The following is a 21154-nucleotide window of genomic DNA, read 5'->3' as shown; positions in this document are numbered from 1 at the left end:
GGTTGGTTCTGATTATTTTTATGATGTTAACATTTCCTTCGTGTCTAGATCAAGTTCAGTTGGCGGATTCATTTGAATCCAAAGGTTGTACTAGACTACTGGTTTGGTTCCTCTCTTTTCATTTTTATGAAGCATGTAAAGCTCCGTGATCTCCTAGTTCAAAGTATGGTTTTGCATCTAAAACTTATGTATCATTTTTATGCAGGGAAAGGCAATAATGGCATTGCTGATTCAGAGAGATCTGATAATTCCCATATATGCTTTAGTTGTATTTATGGCTGTTGATTTTTTAGTACTAGTTACATTGTGCTTTTGTTTATTGTTGATAAATTCACTTGAAACTGATGCTTTGTGGCTTAACTTTAGAGCATTGTGCTCATCTTAGGGAATGCAGCATGCTTCACTGCCTTCATTTGTTCACATGTTAAATGAAGCCAATAACTTTTTTTCTTTTCTTTGAATATATTGCTTTTCATTTGTTCTCTTCAGAGAAGCTTGTATGCATATTCTACAAACGGTAGGTATTGAGTTAAATGCTTTCTTGCAACTTGCTTCTGAGCATTTATTAACATCCATACACAAAACACAATAGTAATCAGTTTTAGCTCTTATTTTCTTGTTGTTTGGTTCTTGGATCTGATTCTCAGTAAAGTATTAATGGAGTTCATGTCATTAGGTCATGCATAATGCGAAAGACACGTAATACAAATGGCTTAGTAATTGTAAGTGCAGAATTGTCAAAAAGACAGTTCTCCTGAAGTTTTGATGAATCTATTGTATCATGGTTAGGTATTTCATTCAAACTCCAGAATGTCTTGCTTGCCCTTGATATGTGAAGAAAGTCGTTCAAGTAGCCAAATATTTTATGGCTGTACTGTTGGTTGGTTACTGCTTGATATTCAGTGTTCCTTGCATAGATATGCTGCATTAGCAGAGAAATATTTTCACTTTTCTTCTAGTAATACTTGCATATCAAATATTGAGACCAAAAAACTTCATTTCTCTGCTTCTGTTATCTCATATGAGAACTATGAAAACCTGTGATTGGCTTGTATGAACCTTACCCTGAGGACTTACTTTCAGATAGACTTATGCTAAAGAAATCTACGAACTTTACCTCAAAGTTAGATGTCTAGTTTAGATTAATTGTTCAACATATATAGTTCAGTTGATGGATCAAATCTTGGTATGATCCTGGAAATTTGAGTTCTGAACAAGTTGGGATTAGTTTGGTTAATGCAGGGTTTTTTTTTTTTTTGAGGAACTGGTTAATGCAGGTTTGGCACTGTTTAAATGTGTCTAGACTACATTCTTTTTAATTAATACTCAAAGTTTTGTGTTTTCTCGTGTTGGTATGCGTTATAGATGTAAGATACAGTTCAATCTATCGTTTATTTTAGGTGACCTCGACGAATTCCTAAACTCAGCTAAAGAAACAAAACCTGTAATTATGTTTGTTTTCCTAAATTACCTGTAGGTCAGATCAGGACTGTGAGGTGCATATTTTGCCTTAATATGGCCTCAAGAAACAAGTGACCCCGGAAAATTTTGGAGTTGGAAAGCATCATCTTTCCTACCAATGGGGGCCAAAAAAGAAGTCTGGCTTCCTAGCTCCATGAGAAGTACATCACACACTTGGCAAGTGGCAACTGTACTGCTGCCCATTTAAAGTGACTTAATTTTGGCCCAGGCCAAAAGTAAGTTACCAAATACCAAGTGAATCTCAAAAGATGCAGCAGTTGGTGCAAACCTTCGAACTTTGGAGTCTAGAGATGGCTGAATTGAGTATTTGGAATCTCTCTCTCTCTCTCTCCTTGGAAATAGTGCTACCAATAGGGGTTACCTACCTCGTGTCAACTGACCAGGTACTCGTTGAAAGAGAATCGGATCAACGGGTACTCGTCCTGTCCCGCTTATGATTTAATTTTTTTTAAAAAATAATTTATATTAATTTAATTTTATATTTTATATATTCATCTAAGATTGAATAATGATTTTATCCAAAAACAAACATGTGAAGGGAATACAAGAAAAAAAGTTTAAAATCAATGAAAATTGATATAAGTAGTTCCCTTTTTTCATATATATTCTACATCACTTAACTTCTTTCATTAAAATTAAAAATATAAGATCATGATTTTTACAAATGAAACTTTTAAACTTGAAGGTTTCAACATTTGACAATTTGGAACCGCATTAATAAAACCCCTTAAGTAGAAATACGTTAGGGACCCTATTTTGTCTTTCTACTATAATTTGATAGGGTGGGATCTTCCAATCAAGTGCAATTACATTCACTCATATAAAATTGTATTATTTAAAATCCATTAATATGTGTACTTTTGTTGATCATTACCTTTATAATGCTCAAGAAATGTATTATTGGAAAATCCATCTGCACTTTTTTTTTTCTCATTCTTTTTTTTTTTTGCCTTTTAATTAACCTTGTGTTTCTAATATATATATGTAGTACGTATGTATGTATCTATGTGCGTGTATGTGCGCGCGCGTGCACCTGCGTGCGTGTGTATATATATGAATTTGAATGATACTTGAGGGTATTAACTTTAGATATTAAGAAAAGAATGTTCTTCCATTATGCTTCCTTCACCATAAAAAGCTAAGGGTATTTTTTTTTTGGGTATGCAAAGATAAGGCTTCTTTATTCAACTTTAGAGGTAAATAGGACAATACAAAAGCTTACCAGAACCACATCCAACCTTCCACTCTGCCACCTTTAGGATAGCACCTTTTGTGGTTTAAATCCATGGAAAGGAAGACATTTGCACTCATGGTTGTCACATATATCTGTTTGAGTCATATAACATGACTTCCAAGGAAGATTAAGCCCCTTGCAGTCGTCATCAACCTTGCAAGGAATAGGCTTAAAAAGAAAATCTGCTGCTCTCCAAAGAAAACTCTTTGCTTCACACTGAAATTCAAGACCTGCAATATTTGTTTTGTTATCAATTGACTACCGTTAGCATATCTCATTGTTTCTTTCACAAGCAAGATTGAAGAATATGGAATTGTCTATGGTTCTAATTGGCATCATGGTAAATGTTTTTTTTTTTCATTATAACTCTAAATTGTCTAGTGAAATGTCCAAAGGCAACCAAACTAGGCTCGTGCCATGAAATTGGAACTATGCATCAAACCTCTCTGATGAACTTGTTTCTTGAAATTTTGTTTTGCTTTTACAAAATGTTGAAACATTCACCTGTCACCTTTTTATTTCATATGTACGTAAAATTAACTAGTACTAAAGCATATATTTGGGAACATCTCAAGAACAATTCTCCAAAGTCCAACCATCTATTTGTCAATTTTAGCAAGAGTTTCTAAACATACTCCTTTGATTTTAGTCCCTAAATAAAGTGATGAAGAATATAGAATTTTAATGGGCAAGTTCTTTAGGACAGGAATTAAGGAGAGACTAACAAAATTGCATCACACAAAGCACCAGAAGAAAACCCGCCACTTGTTTGGAAGTAAACGTCATGTTTGCTTCGTTAATCCCTAGATCTATGGGAGGAACGTACTTGCAATGTAAGCACGCATCCATATATATATATATATATAGATGTACATCAATCTATATTTTCGTAAGTACCTTATTAAGCTTCATTCAATGTTAATTACGCAAAGGTAATTAATGTAATATCTTCATTTAATATCTATACGTTATATCTTCTTAAATACGTAAATTTGAAGAACTTCCACATTGCTGCTTTTTTTTTTTTTTGGTCCTATGAATTTGTGTTGATAATGTTTTCTTGATAGTTGATTTACGTTATTATTTGAGATAATTTTTTGAAAAAAAAATATTGTAGTATTTTTTTGATGTAATATATGTGAGATAAAATTATAGTTGAAAAATATATTTATGATATGATTTTAGGATGAGAAGAGCCAATAGCTTTTTGATTAATTCGAACCTTAAACCCACAGTGAAAAGACCTCTAACAGTTCGATTCGAATCTTGAACCTGACAGTGGAAAGAACTCTAATAGCTCGATTAACAGCCCTTTCCTAACCATTGAGGCCAATCCCAATGATTACTTCAAGTAGATACTTAATCATACTAAAATATAGTTAATGGGGAAGAAGTGTTTGTAACTTTGCAATTTTTCTCAAAATAAATCCACTGTAAATTCCTATCTATAGTAAAACTTAGTGCTTTCCGGTTAAAGCACATTGCCTGCACAGCCCTTGGCATGTTTAGAGATGTATCTTTTCGTATGTGCTTTCAGCTTTCTGTGTCTAGTACAAAAAGTTTCCGATCACAGGGCTCACAAGTTCTATTTTAAACCAATTAAAAATAGAACAGTTATTTTTAATTTTTTTTTTACACTATAATCTCACTCGTTTATACCCTATCTAGAACTTTATTTATATCGAAGCTTCACCTGTTTCTGATTTTAAATGGAACTTGTGGGCCCTTGATCCCAAAAGTTTCCCAATTAGAGAAGTATGCATCTATTACATATATTGAAAATGGAGGATTAGACTTGGTCAGTAGGAGAATTAGGGAGCTGAAGCGGATGCTTGGACTTGACCGATTGAGGAGATGGGGGAGGGTTAAGGCTCTCCTACACATCTTTTTTGGATTTTGGTGGGTGCTACAATAACTTTTGGGATATCATCTGACACTCTTAAAGTTTTAAAAATATTACTTATTTTTCTTACTTTTGTTATTTGTGCAACAAAATTTTTAAAAATCCTAAAAAACGCTTTTGCTTGCTAAATAGATATATTCCTAAACCACTTTGTTTATTTCAAGAAAACCATGCATCAACTAAAAAAATAAGCTTTAGTAGTACTACCACATCATAATGCTATATCCCATAAAAATATAAATTTGAAAAAATAAAAAAAAATATTTTTAAAGAAATACACTTGCACCAATTTAACTCTATATGCTCAAAATTGCTTTCTTATGAACTTTATATTTCTTTCCAACTTCTTCTCAACCCGTGTCTAAAATTTTAAATTGTCTTGATCATTATAAAAATCAACTCAAAATAAGCAAATAAATCATACCCCGCTCTATCATAATCACAAAAAGTAAAAGATAAATAAAATTCAATTGATTATAATTCACAAATGAAATAATACAAAGCCATCCAAAAAATGAGTAAGAGAGAATGTTGGAGAAAAGGGAAAGAGAAGAAAGTGACTTTCATTTCTTTTTAAAAATTTTTTAGCTCCATTTTATTTGATATGTGAATTATGTATCAAGTAAGGGTTAATATAGTATTTTTATAATTACTAACAGAGGTAAGTAATATTTTTAAAATTTCAGGAGTGTCAAGTGATATTAGGAGAAACCTCAAAGGAGGTTTTTGATATTATTTCTAACTTTTATCACTTTTTTGTTACAAAAATTTTGTTCCTCCATTAAACTAACAAACGTATATGAATGTATTACTCAGGTTTAGCCAATGACACCTTTAAAACCTTTAAGAAAATGGAATATAGAGTGGGACAATAATTTCATACAGGTCAATTTACTACAACTGCTAGAAGCCTTTAACCTTTTAAAAAACATGTGAGATTTTTATTAGTAAAAAAACATTTACAATCTCCTTAGAAGATCAAGATTATGAGCTAGATTCTCGTACTACCAACTGGTATAAGAATACAAACATCTTTGTTTCAGTTGGCATTGTTTGGATTATTATTTTTCCCCAAAAAAATTTTACATTTTCTTTGAACCCATTTTTCAATTATATTTATATCTCACATATATCAAGTTGTTACAATATATTTTTCTACAAAAATTTCAGAAAATAGCAATCCAAACTGGATTTTTCATTAAACTAACACATGTTTGATAGGTATAGGACAGAACTTAGAAATACTTGAATGTATTACTTAGGCTTAATTAGCAGATGACACACCTAAAAAATGATCAAATAATAAAATAAAAAGGAATGCAAACTGGGACAAGAGATTCATACGGATCAAATTGCTGCTACTGCTAATGGCCTTTTTTCTTAACATGTGAGATTTTCATTACAATCTCCTAAGAAGATTAGCAAGATTATGGGCTAAAATAAGGTACTGCCAACTGGTTTAACTTTAACCCCCTCAAACAATTTCTATAGACACTTAACCCCCTTCACTTGTGATTTTTGGACAAATTTGTTTGCACTATATTATTTTAACTTATCATTTTGAAAAAAGTATTAGTTAATTTTCTATCTATTCTTTTTAGAGTAATCTTATATACATTGACAGTGTATACACTATCACCGCTTGATTCATAACATGTATGCAAAAATTGCATAGTTATCATTCATCCAATGCTGACACTGTATAGACTGTCAGTGTAGGAAAGATTAATCATTCTTTTTATATTCTTTGTCCTTTTTTTTCGTTTTCGTTTCCCTTTTTCTCCTGTGATTACTATACTTCTTTCCGTCTAGTATATATCTTTGTCTATTTAGAAGAAAATTTTAATCTAATTTAAGTTATTATTTTATTCTAGTTTCACTGGTAATGCTAATCACAATCTCTATATTATAAAAAGACACATGCTACCTACGTACAAAGCATATCTCATATAATTTTTAAATCTATATGAGCAAATTAGAGATTAGAAAATTGCTTGATTGCTAAAAGTAAAAGTAACAAATAAGTATATCAAGGTAAAAATAAATTTTTATCAACCACATATAAGCACTAACCAATCAATAATAAACAATAATAGCAGTAATTTGTTTGTAGTTGCTTAGTTTTTATTATAAAAGTTTGATCGCTTGTAAGTTCTTGTTTGTGTTGTTTGGATACCATGACTTCTAGATTAGTAGTAGAGCAAAACAAACAAATAAAGAACTACAACAAAAGTATTCAATAAATAGGTTAAAGCAAATAAAAAAGATCATCAAATGAAAAGGAAAAAAATTAATATAACTATGCAAATAATAACATGGAGCAAATGGAAGCAAACAAAGTTGGTAGCATGCGAGAAAAATGAATGGAGAGAAAAAGGAAAAGGAAAAAAAGAGAAAAGGAGAAAGTAAAATAAGACAAGAAAAAAAAATTGTATATAATTAAGATAGCAACAATCTTGGAGCTCATTTGTATTGGAGACTTTAGAAATTTTTCTAAAAAAGATATAATGTAGCAAAATGATATATATGAGATACAAAAATAATTAAAATTTTTATCAAGAGAAAATTTCAAAAAATTTTCCTGAAAAATCGCAATCCAAAAGGACCTTGACTAAGGTGATCAATCATTTATTTATTGGCTTAAGAAAGGGTGATTAAGTACTTATTAAAAGAGTTTAGGCTGTAAACACAATAACGGCAAAGTTTGGGGGGTTTTGTGCATTTAACCCCCATTTCCACTTCCGAAAACTCTTGAAAATAGTCAACCAGGAATTCCCTTCTTTGCTCATTGTAATCATTCCCATATCTAGGCCCTGATGACAGAAGCAACTTGCCGAGCTCAGAGCATCGGAAAATGCAAATAAATCTACAGCAAGATGTATGGAGCTAACGTTGGAAACAAAGAAGAGAGATAAACTTCATCGTTTTTAATACTAGGGAACTGGTGCTTATTGGGATCATCTTCTTCCTGTCTGATCAGCTTCTTTTTCCTCGTTTGACAACCACATTCACTTCCACAAAGAAGTACCGTGCCTGATCACAGGCCAACTGTCCTCAGAGGGTATGAATTTTCCTTTTTGGTTTGTTTGTTTGCTTTCTGTTTCTTCCTTACATGTATTTTTTTTCCCTCTGTGTGGCGTTTTCCAGCCAGGAATGTTAGATTAATCACTTGTTTTGGTCGCCTTCATGATCACATAAATGTAATATGCAAATAAATGTAACATTATACATTGTATCCCATACATATGAGAGGACAAATTAAGTACATGTATAGATAGGTTCAAGGTATTGTAACCAAAGTCATGTACCTAATCAGTGAATCATAAGATTCTATGATCAAAGTCATGAATCTATCAAGTGATTAATGAACTTATCTTTTACATTTATGAAACTTCACATAAATGAAGCATATAATTTTTTTACTGTGTATGTACATTCTTGAAACTACATAATAAGATTTATCTTATCAAGGAGAAGATTCACTGAAGCTTGTAAATGATCAATGATGGGAAGGGTCACTTATGCATCTATAAATTGGCTCTTGCTTCTTTTCACTCAATCAAGATTATGTGTTATCCATCACTGAGCAAACATAAGTGAAGTAGAAGAGAGAAGATCAAGGCGCTTGGGATTGTTGAACAGCTCAAACGAGAGACATACTCAATGGCACGAAGTATGTCTTAAATTTCTTATTCATGATTTACAAGTCTCGTATTCACAAGTCATCCTCCTAATCTTATTTTTAACAAGTGACAAAATTAAGTAACACTCCTAGATTTCTTCATTTTTCCCCCTTTTCCTCTCCCCCTTGAAAGCGTATCAATCTGGTTCTTATACTTTCAAAATTTTTGTAATTTATTTGGAGGTAAGTTTTTTCTGTCATTGCATTTTCATTTTTCTGCTTATCTTCCTTTTTTCTTTTCCTTTGTTGGTTGTGGCTTGGTGCTATGTACTACACTTTCTCCTCGACTGCCCCCAAAAGATTGAAAAACGAGTGCACTTTGTCTGAAATGAGATGCAGCAAAGGACTTTCAAACATGTTAGAATCAGAAAAGCGCATTTTGACTAGTGTTCTTGAAGTATCAGCTTTGGAACCTTCAGAAAGCTAGACCAAGCTGTGTGAACATTTGAGATTCTTTCCACTTGTTGAATCGACTACCAGTGAGAGCTTACTAGATAGAACTTTTGTTTGAAGTTAAAGATTTATGTGAAAGTTTGGAACAAATTTTTTTCCTTAGTATATATGGTATGCAATCTGTGCCTCTAGTTAATTCAGTGTGCTTTCCAAAACTGCTTATTGTGAAGTATCACTTTGTTTTGTACTTGATTTCTCATTTCCCACGCCTGAGTTTGAGGTTGGCCTTTCTGTATATCTTGCTTAATTAAGCCTTAATTTGTGATGCTTGGGTAGTGCCAAATCACCTTTGCATATCTGTTATCACTCGATCGATCACGATAAGTTATTGATGTTTATTTACCAGACTTCTTTATGAATGACATGTTTTTGCTTTTAGATATTGTAGGTGGTTTACAACACCACATGTACAAAAGTCGATTGCAAGAATATACACAAAAATCTTGTTTACAGCCCCCGGTGTACACGATTGTTAAAGAAGGAGCTGAACATTCACCAAACTTTAGAGCTACAGTATTGGTTGATGGAAAAAAGTATGCATCTCAAGGGACTTTTCAAAGACGAAAGAGTGCAGAACATAATGCTGCCATGATTGCATTACATAGTATCCAAAAAAGGATGAACGATGATGGGTGCCCAATTAATCCAAAGGTTTCTGTGAGCATCTCTGCATATTGGTTAAATTGCAATGTCTTGACCAATGAATGTCGTCTTGCTCATCTGGAATGTATTGTCATATGAAGTCTGGGAAATGACTGAACAATGCAATAAATCTCATTAGCAGAACACTGGTTGAGAAAGCAAAAGAACATCTGAATGAGCCTTACTGCTGTTCTTTCTACTGTCTCTGTAGATGGCTTAAGAACTGTAACACTAACTTGTACACTATAAAATTGTTACCATAAGCTTTTAAGAACACAGGACGCAGCATTTCACGACCTCATAATCTTAAGGCCTGTTTTGGTTTAATGGTTTATACTAGTTTGTCAAGTATAGAACACCTCTGCAAGCATATGATGTCCTTCATATTTCTCTAAAAATTCATTTCAAGTAATTCTAGACGTTTTCCATTTCCTTAAATGAGATTGTATGTATATAAGTTGATCTGCCTTTTAAGCACAGAGCATTTTTATCTATACACATTAGATATTCTGAGATCATACACGCATTAGATATTCTATTATGTATGTTTCTTGCTTTTGTACTGTGTTAAGCAGTGCTTGCCAAGCTCTAGCCTTGCTTAAATTCCTGAAGCATGTTGATGTAGCCTGGCCTTTTTTTTTTTTTTGTGGTTTGAAGATTTACCAAACCTGATTTCCAATATCTTTGATATAATCCTTGTATGGTGAATGAGTTAATGCAAATACTTCTTTTGATATTTGCTTGATTGTTTTCCCTCCCTCTAACTCTTTGCAAGTCTATCCTGAATGAGGATACAACTCTGTGCAAGTCTATCCTGAACGAGTATGCTCTTAAGATGCACCTGGAGCATCCAGCATATTATACAGTTCAACCACAAGGCTTAATTCCAGTTTTTGCATCTACATTGGTTCTGAATGGTGTCAATTATACCGGAGGTATAGGAAGAAACAAGAAAGATGCTGAACAATTAGCAGCACGGGAAGCCATTTTTTCCAGTTTAGGTTGTTCCTTATTTTCATCTCAAATTATAGGTTTCTTGTATTTGTGTTGCTTATGCATGTGTCTTTTGACTTATTGGCTTATGCAGACTCTGCAGATTCTGCATCTGCAACTATCATGTCTGAGATAATCGAATCCAAGTACAAGGACGTCAGAGCAGCCTCTGTTTTCCTCAAGTTCTAGGATTGAAGAAACAAAAAGAAGCGATGTTACTGAGTTTGTAATCAGAATAATCTTCGTTGTTGGTTCGATTAATGTGTCGATAACCGGTTGACCTAATAATGACCCGTTTAAATTCATGTCAGTACCTGTCACAAGAATCAGCATTCGTACTTCCAAGAGAGTGATATAAGAATCTAGTCATCACCACCCGTGAATTCTTTTGCTCGCTTGTTCACCCCCCGAAAACTTTTAGAAACTGTTTTGGTTTCAATCAAAAAATGTCTTTAGATGAAAATTAGAGTTTGCTCCCTCTAAAATGTCAGATGAATTAAAAACTCACAGTGAAACGTACATTTATGTGAATCTTGGTCCTTCAAGTCCAAACTCTCTGTTGTTAGAATTTCCTTCTTTGCTTTTTGAGGACTTCCTTCTCTTTAATATTGATATCTGTAAATTTAGAATAATACTTCAATCTAATTGAACATCATGTTATTTTTTGAAGTTTTTATCAAAAATATATATATATATATATACTGTAACAACTGTAAATACTTACAAATCAAAATTAAATAAAAGTAGTAGTTGATCTATATTTGTTTATCACTTGTAAGTGCTAGTTCATATTTGCTTGGATACTCTAATATCTAGATTGCTTATGCTTTTCAATTTAATGATTTGTACTACTTTGTTATGCTATAAGTTCCTCATGAACTACAAGAAAAATAAAAACAATGAGTTAGAAAATACAAAGAAATTCACCAAAAAAATATTACTAGTAAAGAAAACTTGGAATGGAAGTGATAGCCGGTAGCATGTGAGGATAGGGAAAAAGGAAAAAAAAAAAAAAAAAGGAAAAGAAGAAGAAGTAAAAGGCAAAAAAAAAAAAAGAATATAAAAGAAGGAAATAAAATAGAGAAAATTTCATAAACAATAATGGTAATTTTGTAAGTTTTTAGAATTCTCCTATTACACTGCATTGTGAAAAATTAGATATTGACTATTGGAATTGGAAGTTAATTGTGTGAAATGTGATTTGACGACTATTGATGGTGGAAGTCAAATTAACACCTTTCTTAAATTTTATATTAAATGCTAATCCTATTTTGCATCATTTATGCTCTTTCTTAGTTGTAAATACTAATCCTATTGGCACCTCGGCATCAAAAACGAAATAGCATAATCAATTCACTTACGGTAATAAACTAATCATACATCTATTCCATCATTTGTGGCTCTTTTTAGTAGTAAATAATAATCCTATTTATACCTTGGGATCAAATTTAGGATAGCATATATAATTAATTCGCCAATGATAATAAATTAATCATACATCTATCAATAAAGTATTGCCCGGTATGGCACTTCATTTATAATTGAAATGTCACGACTTCAAGTCTTAAAAGGAAAAGTTAGGAATTACTGTTGATCTTAATTTTAAAAAATAAACAAAATTAATAATACGTCTAGTAGTGGAATTGATAGTGCAATATTGCACTATTAATTCCATTTTCTGTTATTTGCTTGTTAGTCTGTTTATAGAATTTTAAGTAATTCGAATTTCAATCAAAACTTCTTGAAAAAAAATAACATGACTTTTTTTATTTTCATTGAGTATGTTTGGATAGTGGTTTATTTGCATTTTGTTATTACTTCATAAATACATTTTTTTAATAATCTTTTTATTTTTCTAACTATCTTTTTTTCTCACATATATCAGATCAAAACAATGTTACAGTATTTTTTCAAAATATTATTCCAAATAATCTCCTATCCAAACACACTTGGATTTTTGATACTCTTACTCTAATTGCATTAAACTAGCAAGATACCCATGACACTGATTTTTGGGAGGGTTGAGATTTAGGTAGCATTTGAAGTTAATTTTGATTGTTTTTTCTTTTTTGTCAAATGAAATCAATCTTTGTTTTCCTTATTTTAGTATTTTTTTTCTTTGGGGCCGAAAGCATAATTAGACATCCAAAATTTCTTTAAAATATACTCTAGCTATCACTTCAATATAATATTTGGTATCTTTCAAATGCAATTTTACAAAATACACTCAACAATATTAACTTTATATAGTTAAGTAGCCTTTAAATTATAAATCATAACCTATTCTATTAAAACTATGAGCCGATCAATTTTTTCAAATTTTTAATTTAGTAGTTCTTTTCACCCTCATTTTGGTCTATTAATAAGAAATATTTTATTTTTTTCCTTGTTATTCCTAAGTGAGTGTATTTTGGACATTATACAGGCACGAATGACTAGCAAAGTTTTTTTGTTCTTTCTATTTGTATAGGTAAGAATGAATAACAAAATTTAGCATCCATAGTCCAAACTACTTGTGTAGTAGGTTTTGAATTTTCATACCTTAAGGGGTCCTCCTGCAGTTTATCCAAAACACAAGGGTGAAAAGTGTAAATAGCCCAACCATTTTAGGAGGACTACTTAATCCACAACTTCCCAACTGAAAAATGGAAACATAACGATTTCTCCACCTCACAGTCCCCAAAAAGCTACTTCTCATACTCTTCTTCTTCTCATCTTCTCCTCTGCCATTGTGAGTCCCTCGCTTCCTCTTCATCCTGGATAAATTTTGTTTTCTTTTGATTCTGTTTACTGTTGATGCTCTCTTATCTGCTTTTTTTTTTTCTTATTTGTTGTGTTGTTATTTAAGTTCTTATCTGATTTACTGTTCTGTTCCTATTGATTTCTGCTGAAGATGTAACTGTGCGAAAATTTTGCAAGAATTGCATAACTGTTTGTTTCTGTAAGTTTTTGTATAGTTGGGATGGATTATTTTGTTGGGGGTTTTTCTTCTTAAGGAGATTTGCAGTTTAAATATATATGTGCCTCTCATTCCTGGTAACTAGGCCAAGCACACAGCTTTTTCTTCTTTTTTTTTTTCCTTGTCAATGAAAGGAAAAAAGAAAAAAGAAAAAACTTAGGAAATTACTGTATACAATCAACAAGGGATGAAATGGCATGAACTAGCATAAGAATTTTGTGCAGGGAATGATTAATAATTTTACAAGTTTATGTTTAATGGCCATCATGTGCTCTAGTTTAGAACTGCATTTGCTTTTAGCTTACCAGATTAATGAAATAAGGGCTCATTTTGTCAGCAGGATTAATGGTGTGAGATTATTCCTCTTAAAAGTGTGCATGCCGTCTAAAATAGTTCAAATCATACTGGCTTCTAGAATACGACGCTGGTGCATGCCCTGTTTGGTGGAAAGTCTGGCAAAGAATATCTAGGAGTAGAATTTAAGCCAGCAAAAAAGCTAAAATTCATGATTGAATAAAAGCTACCTGACTATGCGAGCTTTTAGTTGAACATGATAATAACTGCTGATTCTTGAGAATCCTGTTTGGTAAACCTTATGCTAGATTGCTCAAGAATAAGGTTCAATTTTATGCATGATGGATATCTTGTTTCACTATAATCAAACTAATAGTAAAAGCTAGTGTCGCTCATATAAATGACCATTTATTTTTGCAGGTTGGCCAAACTTGGAGGTTTATCTTTTTATTTCCCCCAAGGAGTTGAATGTAGGTTCTTGATGTAGGTTCTTCAATGTAGATTTTCCCCCAAGGAGTTGGAAAATCTTTAGTGCACTTCTTGATGTAGGTTCTAGTTATGCATATGTTTAGCGGATGACAATCTACCAATTGTGTCAGTAGCCTGCCCCACTTTGATTTCTCCATTCATTCTGGAATAGTGGAAAATAAATTTCAATAGGATGTGTAGTTTAAGCATAGGCTCCGGGTCAATTACGAATCCTGCTTTTCAGCCATGCAAACTCAACTCAAATTTCAGTTTCCTCAGTAAGATGCCACTTCACTTTTTTCAAGTATCTAAGAGACCATCAAAAGATCAATATAGAACTTGTCGTTTTCCGAAATGCCCAGTTTCAGAGAGCTCAATATCTTCACCAGTGGAAGCTGAAATTGCTGATGAAGGAGATGATCCAACTGCAGAATTACGTTATCTTGATCCAGAAGTTGATCCTCAAAGCATTTCAGAGTGGGAATTGGACTTCTGCTCTAGGCCTATCCTTGATATCAGAGGAAAGAAGATATGGGAGCTTTTAGTCTGTGATAATTCACTTTCACTTCAGTATTCAAAGTATTTTCCAAATAATGTTATCAATAGTGTCACATTGAAGAATGCTTTAGTATCAATTTGTGATGAATTTGGTGTACCTCTACCTGAGAAGATCCGCTTTTTCAGGTAAATTGTCTGAAAAGTCAATGATTCTTCTAGTATTTAGTGCTTTTTGATTTGCTGGATTTTGTCTTTCAGTAGTATGATAATGTTGATTGGTTATTTGATGATTTGTAGGTCACAAATGCAGACAATAATCACCCGCGCATGCACCGAGCTTGGAATAAAGCTGATTCCTAGTAAACGGGTGTGTATGATGTAGGTTAGATATCTTTATACTCCAGAAATCCAATTCAAGTTTAGCTTCTTAAATGTTTTTTTTTTACTATGAGACTCACCAGCTTCAAATAATTGCCCATTATTGATAATAAAAATGTATATAGAGCTGTTATTGTTTAAAAGAATTTGCTATACTATTTGCAAACCATATTTCACAACTTTCTACTAGTAGCAAGAAGCATCTTGACATTCTTTAATGTTTGATGAATGGGAGTTAAAAGTAATCAGCATGCTTATGTTGGTAGAAGGAATTTGACAGTTTGCCCTGATTAATGATGATCGTTTGCCATTCTTTTGGAACTATCAATAGGTTTTCTGCTTAAATTCATTGCAGTGCCCTCAATTATAAAAAAAAAAAAAATTTCTCAATAAAAAAAGTTTAATAGGAGAGCTGAAGAAAAGAATTGTGTTTGAGAATCATCTCTGCTTAAAAGTTTTGTGGAGATGTACTCTTTGGTTTTTTTAACTACTATTTTACCTTCTTTTCCTTCAGATCCGTTTTTTTTCTTCAGCCTTTTTTTTTTTTTTTTTTTTCAATAAACAGTTTGATTGCTCTCAAATCAAATTGTTTCAAGAGATTTGTTTTGCAGCTTTGATGATAGTATTGCTACTTTAGTAATTATGCTGTTTTAGATAAACCAAGAATTAATAATCATATTTCAGCTACAAGATGCAAATTATTGCCTTTTTGCTTTTGGTAAGTAGCATACAGCATGCATTTTAGTAGTGATGGGGAGAAGAGATGCAGTCTTTGAAGGTACTTGGGTTTTGCCAGATTTTTTGGAGACACTTTCTAAACTTTTTACAGTTGTTCACACCACAGAAAAATATTTTTTGAATTTAAAGAGACTCACCATTGACTGACAAACTACTGCTTAAATATTTGTTGTGAGTCATGAAGCAATCATAATGGCATAATATGATAGACAGCAATCCAGCAGTACACATGTACTACTTTATAGATGGTTTCTCTTTTTTCCGGCATAGAAGTCTAAGAAGAAAATGTTGATTCAAGTAGACCTCATACAGGCCTTTGGTTGTCATACAAAAAGCTTATAAGTTAGTTAAAGAGGCAAGACTGTTGAATATGAGAAGACACAGGATCATGTAGAAGGGGCTGGGTTTTGAAATGATGCTGTGTACAATTCCCCTGAGCTGTCTTTTGTGACCTTGGGTTTCTATTAGAATTATATTATAGAGAATCTTGTTGTTAGATAATGCATGTTATTTTGCTATACTTCAGATGAACATCACTGATATGCAGTTTATGAGTTGTTGAGCAGTTAAAAATTTTCTTGTCATCTTTTTGTCTAAGTGCACGGCGTTACCATATTTCTTCCTTTGTATAAACCTTTCCTTAAGACCCTATATCAGACATATAAGCAGTTCCTTCCTGTTGTTTTTTAATCAAAAAACTCTCACATGTTTGGATTCAGTGTTCATACCTTGAGCAGATTTGCAGGGGATACTTTCCCTATTTGAGTTTAGAATATTTTTGGCTGTTTCATAAAACCTTAACATATTAGTCAAAAGTTTTGTTGGACTTGAATCTAATCACGTCCTTGGTTTTCGTGATTTCCAGAGGGCGAGTTACTTAGACTAAAACCAGGTCTACCTTATAAGTGAGGTTAAATGGTTTTCAGTAACCATTTGCATCACCAAATGGATCATACATGCACAGGGGATAATCTGTTGTATGTACAGTTGAATAATGTTTTTACTCAGGAGGAGGTCATCTTTCTGATGATTTGGTCTCCCTCTCTGACCTGTGATTGGATGCCATCCTCCTTTTTTGGGTAAACAATTACTAATGATGTTGTGAGTATTCTGGTGTCAAACGTGAACCTTAGAAACTATTTGAAGAATCACATTTTTGGTGTGTGAAATGCTAAAAAGTTTATCGAGCTTTAACTCATATGGTAATGTTCAGGAGGCTGGGCATAGCATAATGCTAGAGTACAATGAGCTTCCGTTGCCAGAATGAATACTAGTAATGCTAGACTGAAATGAGCTTCTGTTGCGAGAATGAACACTAGAAATCATACAAGCATCATATAGGAATATAGCAGCAAGTGTAATTTCATTACTTTCTGGCTGCCAACAATACAAAAGATATTAGTATGTTTCCGTAACTTGCTGATGCAGTGCATTTTATGTAGCATGGACACATATTTTATGGTGATCAAATGTAAAAGATACTATCAATTTGGTCCAATTTTTGTGTTGTCTTTATGTTTGTATTTCTAAATGCATGCGACACTGAATGCTGTATTTAATTTTGAGATAATTTTTTTCCACTAACATATTGATCCTTTTTACCCAATGCTAACATCTTTTATGTTTTATTTGCTTCTTTCAGTGTTTATCACTACTTCTTTGGCTTGAAGAACGCTATGAAACTGTTTATATGCGTCACCCTGGTTTCCAGAAGGGAGCTAAGTCATTTCTTGCACTTGATAATCCTTTTCCCATGGAACTTCCAGAGAATCTCTATGGAGAAAAATGGGCTTTTGTGCAATTACCATTTTCTGGTAAGTACAAATTCTGAAATTTTGATTGAATTTTGTTTCCTTGGATGTAATTTGTTCTGTCTAAGTGCTACCTTGCTTTTCTTCTGGTAGTCTAAGCCCAACCCAAGTGGCAGGGGCAGTTTGCCAAGATAAAAGGGCTCCTAGATTCTTTTCAAGTTTAGGATGTTAGGTGAGTTTGGATGTTAGGATGTTAAAGGGGAGATTCTTTTCTGAGTTTGGATGCAGGGTAGAACTGGATAAAGAGTGAAGGGAACACAGTAACTAAAACCTAGTTGTCATGCTTAAGGTTTTCTAGAAATTAGTCAAGAAATCACTCCTTAGAAGAGATGGTTTTAAACCAAGTCTGGAACTGAGTTATTTCTACAAAAATCTCCCCTCTAAAATGAGCTCTATTAAGAGTGAAGGCATACACTGTATTGCCATTAGTTGAAATTACTTCACTATAAAGTGATTATAAGTATTACATGAGATTGGATAATTATCTGACTTGGTTTAACCTTTTACTATTTGACCACAAAAGGCCTACTGTACAACTACATAACCTAACCTAACTTAAAGAGGTTCAATTGAATAAGTAATTAATTTGTGTTCAGACCTTTGGCTTTAGTTTTGGGGTTAAAGAGCTGAGTCCCAACAGATATTATGTGGACACTTCATGTATTCTCCATAACACTCACAGTCTCTCTGCTATTCATCTTTTTCCTTCCTGTTAAAAAACTGGTCTGACTTTTTACATGGTAAAAGCATGAAATTGTTGTTCTCTTGTTGCAGCAATTAAGGAAGAGGTGTCATCCTTAGAGAAAAGATATGCTTTTGGTGCTGGTCTAGACTTGGATCTTTTGGGGATTGAAGTTGATGACAAGAATTTGATTCCTGGACTTGCTGTTGCAACTTCACGTGCTGTACCATTAGCTGGTAAACTAATCAGTTCTGAGATTACAAACTTGTCAAGTCCAATTACTTCTGAATTATTTCCTGTAACATGTTAATTACGCCTCCTGTTCGAGAGCAATAGTCGTGTTATCTGGCCAGCAAACTGCAGCTTTTTGGTCTGAGGTTTATTCTGTTAAGGATGTAGAAATATGTACTCACAGAAAAAAAGGGTAAAAATATTGAAAAAATCACAAAATCTGCAAATGTCACTAATAATGTCAAACATTCCCCTGTAACAGGCCTTCCACTTTACATGCCCTTTTAATCTCTATGTTCTATCCACTAAGGAATGGAACTGCCAGGGAAAACTTTAGATACCAGTGCCTGGATTCGGCATCTCATCATCTGAGTAAAATATGATCAAAACCGTTAATCAATATTAGTAGATAACATCAACAGAACCACAAATCTACAAGCAAATTAATGATGCAAGTGCACCTGGACTGGTAGAAACAAATATCTGCATATATTAACCTCTAGAGGTGTAAAATATATAGAGGCCTTCCACTCTTAGTCTGGATAAAGAGGTCCTGTCATATTACTAATTTGCAGAAATTGTTAGTTCAATTTTTCAAAATAGAGCTAGCATGTTATAGTAGTCCAATCACATATATATAGAACTTTTTGCGTCTCTCTCTCTCTCTTCTTGTATCCCAACTTTGTAGGCACTGAACACCTTTCCCTTGTACTGTTCTGCTCTTTAGCAGTTCTGCTAATGGCTATATTTTCAAGAACCCTGATTCTTCTGTATGCATAGTTAGGTGCCAAAACTGCCTAACAAGAGCTAATTAGGTCGAGCAGAAAGTTGCTTAGATCCCGTTACTTCTCTCCCGTACATCCCACCTTACCCACAAATGGAGATCAGAAATACAGTGTCTCAGAGGAGCTTGAAGCCTTTAATGTCTTGTCCTGTTTACTTCACCCTCCACCTCCTCTCTCAGCTGCTTTTTGTTTTCTTTCTAAACAAGCCTATTCTGCAGCCTGGTTTTAGTATGTGTAACTTTTAAGCATGCCTAATGTGGTCTTTGAGATAGAAAATGATGTCTGGATCATTATAAAGGTATTACATACACAGGCTAAAGCAGAAAGAAGATGATTATCTGTAGGGAGTAAATGTTATACATCAAAATATCTTATTATTATGAAACAAAATAAGTTGTGAATCACTATATCCAATAACAGAGTTACTCGTTGAGCTTTTGACATCTAAGAAATTCAAGATAGAAAATAAGGTTTGATTGCTCACTGGAGCATTGCCATAACCTCCTGCTGTTAAACAATCTTCCCTTAAATTGATGCTTATACTTAGCTTTCAAATATAGCTCAGGATCAACTACCCTCAGTATGCATCTTTAATGTTATATAATTGGCTTTTTGCACACTTATATTATCTCTTAAACAGGTCTTATAATGAGCTGTTCTTCATCTAGAATACTCCAGAACTTCACCTGGAAGCAGCTCATCCCCTCTTTACATCTATTAACTTCTGACATATTTCCCTCCCCTAGGTTTCAGAAGTTTGTGTAGAAAGTAGATCATCCTTGGTTGTCCAGAAGTGTTACTTGAAATAAGGGTCCATCTTTGTGCGTTATATTTCCCTCAGGTCATCTTGTTCGCATTGTCTTTGGATAAAGATTTTGGTTTCGGTGGCTTGTTTAAATTTCACCTGTTTAGATAGTTCTTATATCTTACCAAATAATTGAAGCCAACAACACTTCATGAATTCTCTGTCGATACCAGCAAAAGCAATGCAGTTGTATCCTCCTAATATGCTCTTATTCCATTTCTACTCTTACAACCTTCTGCAGCATGGATGAATGGCTTAGAAGTCTGTTCAGTCGAAGCTGATCTTGCTCGAGCTTCCTTGATTCTATCTGTTGGAATCTCTACCCGGTACGTTTACGCCACCTACAAAAAGACACCTGCAACTACAAGTGAAGCTGAAGCGTGGGAAGTAGCAAAGAAGGCCTGTGGAGGCTTGCATTTTATTGCCATTCAAGATGATCTAGATTCAGAAGACTGTGCTGGATTTTGGCTCCTATTAGATTTGCCACCTCCGCCTGTATAACATTCGCTTAAGCAATATACAATGTACTCGTACAAATTTTTGGCAGTATAATGTTTTTTGGACCCCGATGCTGAAATGAAAGAGATTTTAGTTAATTTTTACAGCAAAGCATTCATTAACTTGATGAAAGGGTAAAATAAGGAGAAGTTTTTGGATAGAAATAGAAGAGAACTTGTTTGGTTTTTTTTTTTTTTCCCTTTTTTCATGTAAGAGAAAAGCTTTTACCATTGAGCAAGCTGAAGCTTGGGAAGGAGCAATGAAGGATTGTAGAGGCTTGCATTTTCTTGGCACTAAAAATGATTGGATTTTGAAGACTCTAGATTGAAGCATCGATTGAAGTAATCCAAAGACATCAAGTTGTAATCAGGAAACGTATTTGAAAGCTTTAATGTTGAGAATTATATAGCAGAATGACATAATCCAAGGGCATCGGATTTTTATCAGAAAATGCATTCGAGGGCTTTGATGTTGAGAATTATAAAGCACCATAGATTGTAATACCCACAAGGGACATAAAACATAAGTATACATGTATGTAAAAAACTAACATCATGAGTTTACAAATAGAGAAAGGATTAATCTATTCTAGATTAATAGTATATCATACGATAATGA

The 21154-nt window shown here is 33.2% G+C and overlaps 2 protein-coding genes across 5 annotated transcripts; both read left to right on the top strand.

The window, feature by feature from the left end:
- Positions 1 to 7425: 7425 nt before the first annotated feature.
- Positions 7426 to 10779, top strand: LOC113689311 (double-stranded RNA-binding protein 4-like). 4 transcript variants are annotated; one of them, XM_072072386.1, is made up of 4 exons: positions 7426 to 7680; positions 9143 to 9411; positions 10172 to 10397; positions 10484 to 10779. In XM_072072386.1, the coding sequence occupies exons 2-4, from the start codon at positions 9160 to 9162 to the stop codon at positions 10576 to 10578; spliced, it is 573 nt and encodes a 190-aa protein (XP_071928487.1). In that variant the 5' UTR covers positions 7426 to 7680; positions 9143 to 9159; the 3' UTR covers positions 10579 to 10779. The 4 variants fall into 4 exon arrangements, with proteins under 4 accessions (XP_071928487.1, XP_027062916.1, XP_071928471.1 ...); XM_027207115.2 differs by having other exon boundaries at positions 9134 to 9411; XM_072072370.1 differs by lacking the exon at positions 7426 to 7680 and adding an exon at positions 7696 to 8292 and having other exon boundaries at positions 9134 to 9411.
- Positions 10780 to 13017: 2238 nt separating this feature from the next.
- On the top strand, positions 13018 to 20634 carry LOC113703631 (protein TAB2 homolog, chloroplastic-like). The gene is made up of 6 exons (XM_027225066.2): positions 13018 to 13120; positions 14063 to 14794; positions 14906 to 14975; positions 17367 to 17538; positions 18310 to 18453; positions 20280 to 20634. The coding sequence occupies exons 2-6, from the start codon at positions 14304 to 14306 to the stop codon at positions 20537 to 20539; spliced, it is 1137 nt and encodes a 378-aa protein (XP_027080867.2). The 5' UTR covers positions 13018 to 13120; positions 14063 to 14303; the 3' UTR covers positions 20540 to 20634.
- The last annotated feature ends 520 nt before the right edge of the window (positions 20635 to 21154 follow it).

The sequence above is a fragment of the Coffea arabica genome, chromosome 1e (assembly GCF_036785885.1).
Source record: "Coffea arabica cultivar ET-39 chromosome 1e, Coffea Arabica ET-39 HiFi, whole genome shotgun sequence".
NCBI classification, from domain to species: domain Eukaryota; kingdom Viridiplantae; phylum Streptophyta; class Magnoliopsida; order Gentianales; family Rubiaceae; genus Coffea; species Coffea arabica.
This window is presented reverse-complemented; position numbering and strand designations above follow the sequence as displayed.

What these genes read in the sequence shown, in the direction of transcription:
- LOC113689311 (XM_072072370.1), top strand. An exon ending in CAATTAATCCAAAGGTTTCT is followed by an intron (nt 9,412 to 10,171) that starts GTGAGCATCTCT and finishes ACTCTTTGCAAG; the next exon opens with TCTATCCTGAATGAGGATAC. An exon ending in AGCCATTTTTTCCAGTTTAG is followed by an intron (nt 10,398 to 10,483) that starts GTTGTTCCTTAT and finishes TGGCTTATGCAG; the next exon opens with ACTCTGCAGATTCTGCATCT.
- LOC113703631 (XM_027225066.2), top strand. Translation starts at nt 14,304, where the DNA reads ATGTGTAGTTTAAGCATAGGCTCCGGGTCAATTACGAATCCTGCTTTT. An exon ending in GAGAAGATCCGCTTTTTCAG is followed by an intron (nt 14,795 to 14,905) that starts GTAAATTGTCTG and finishes GATGATTTGTAG; the next exon opens with GTCACAAATGCAGACAATAA. An exon ending in AGCTGATTCCTAGTAAACGG is followed by an intron (nt 14,976 to 17,366) that starts GTGTGTATGATG and finishes TGCTTCTTTCAG; the next exon opens with TGTTTATCACTACTTCTTTG.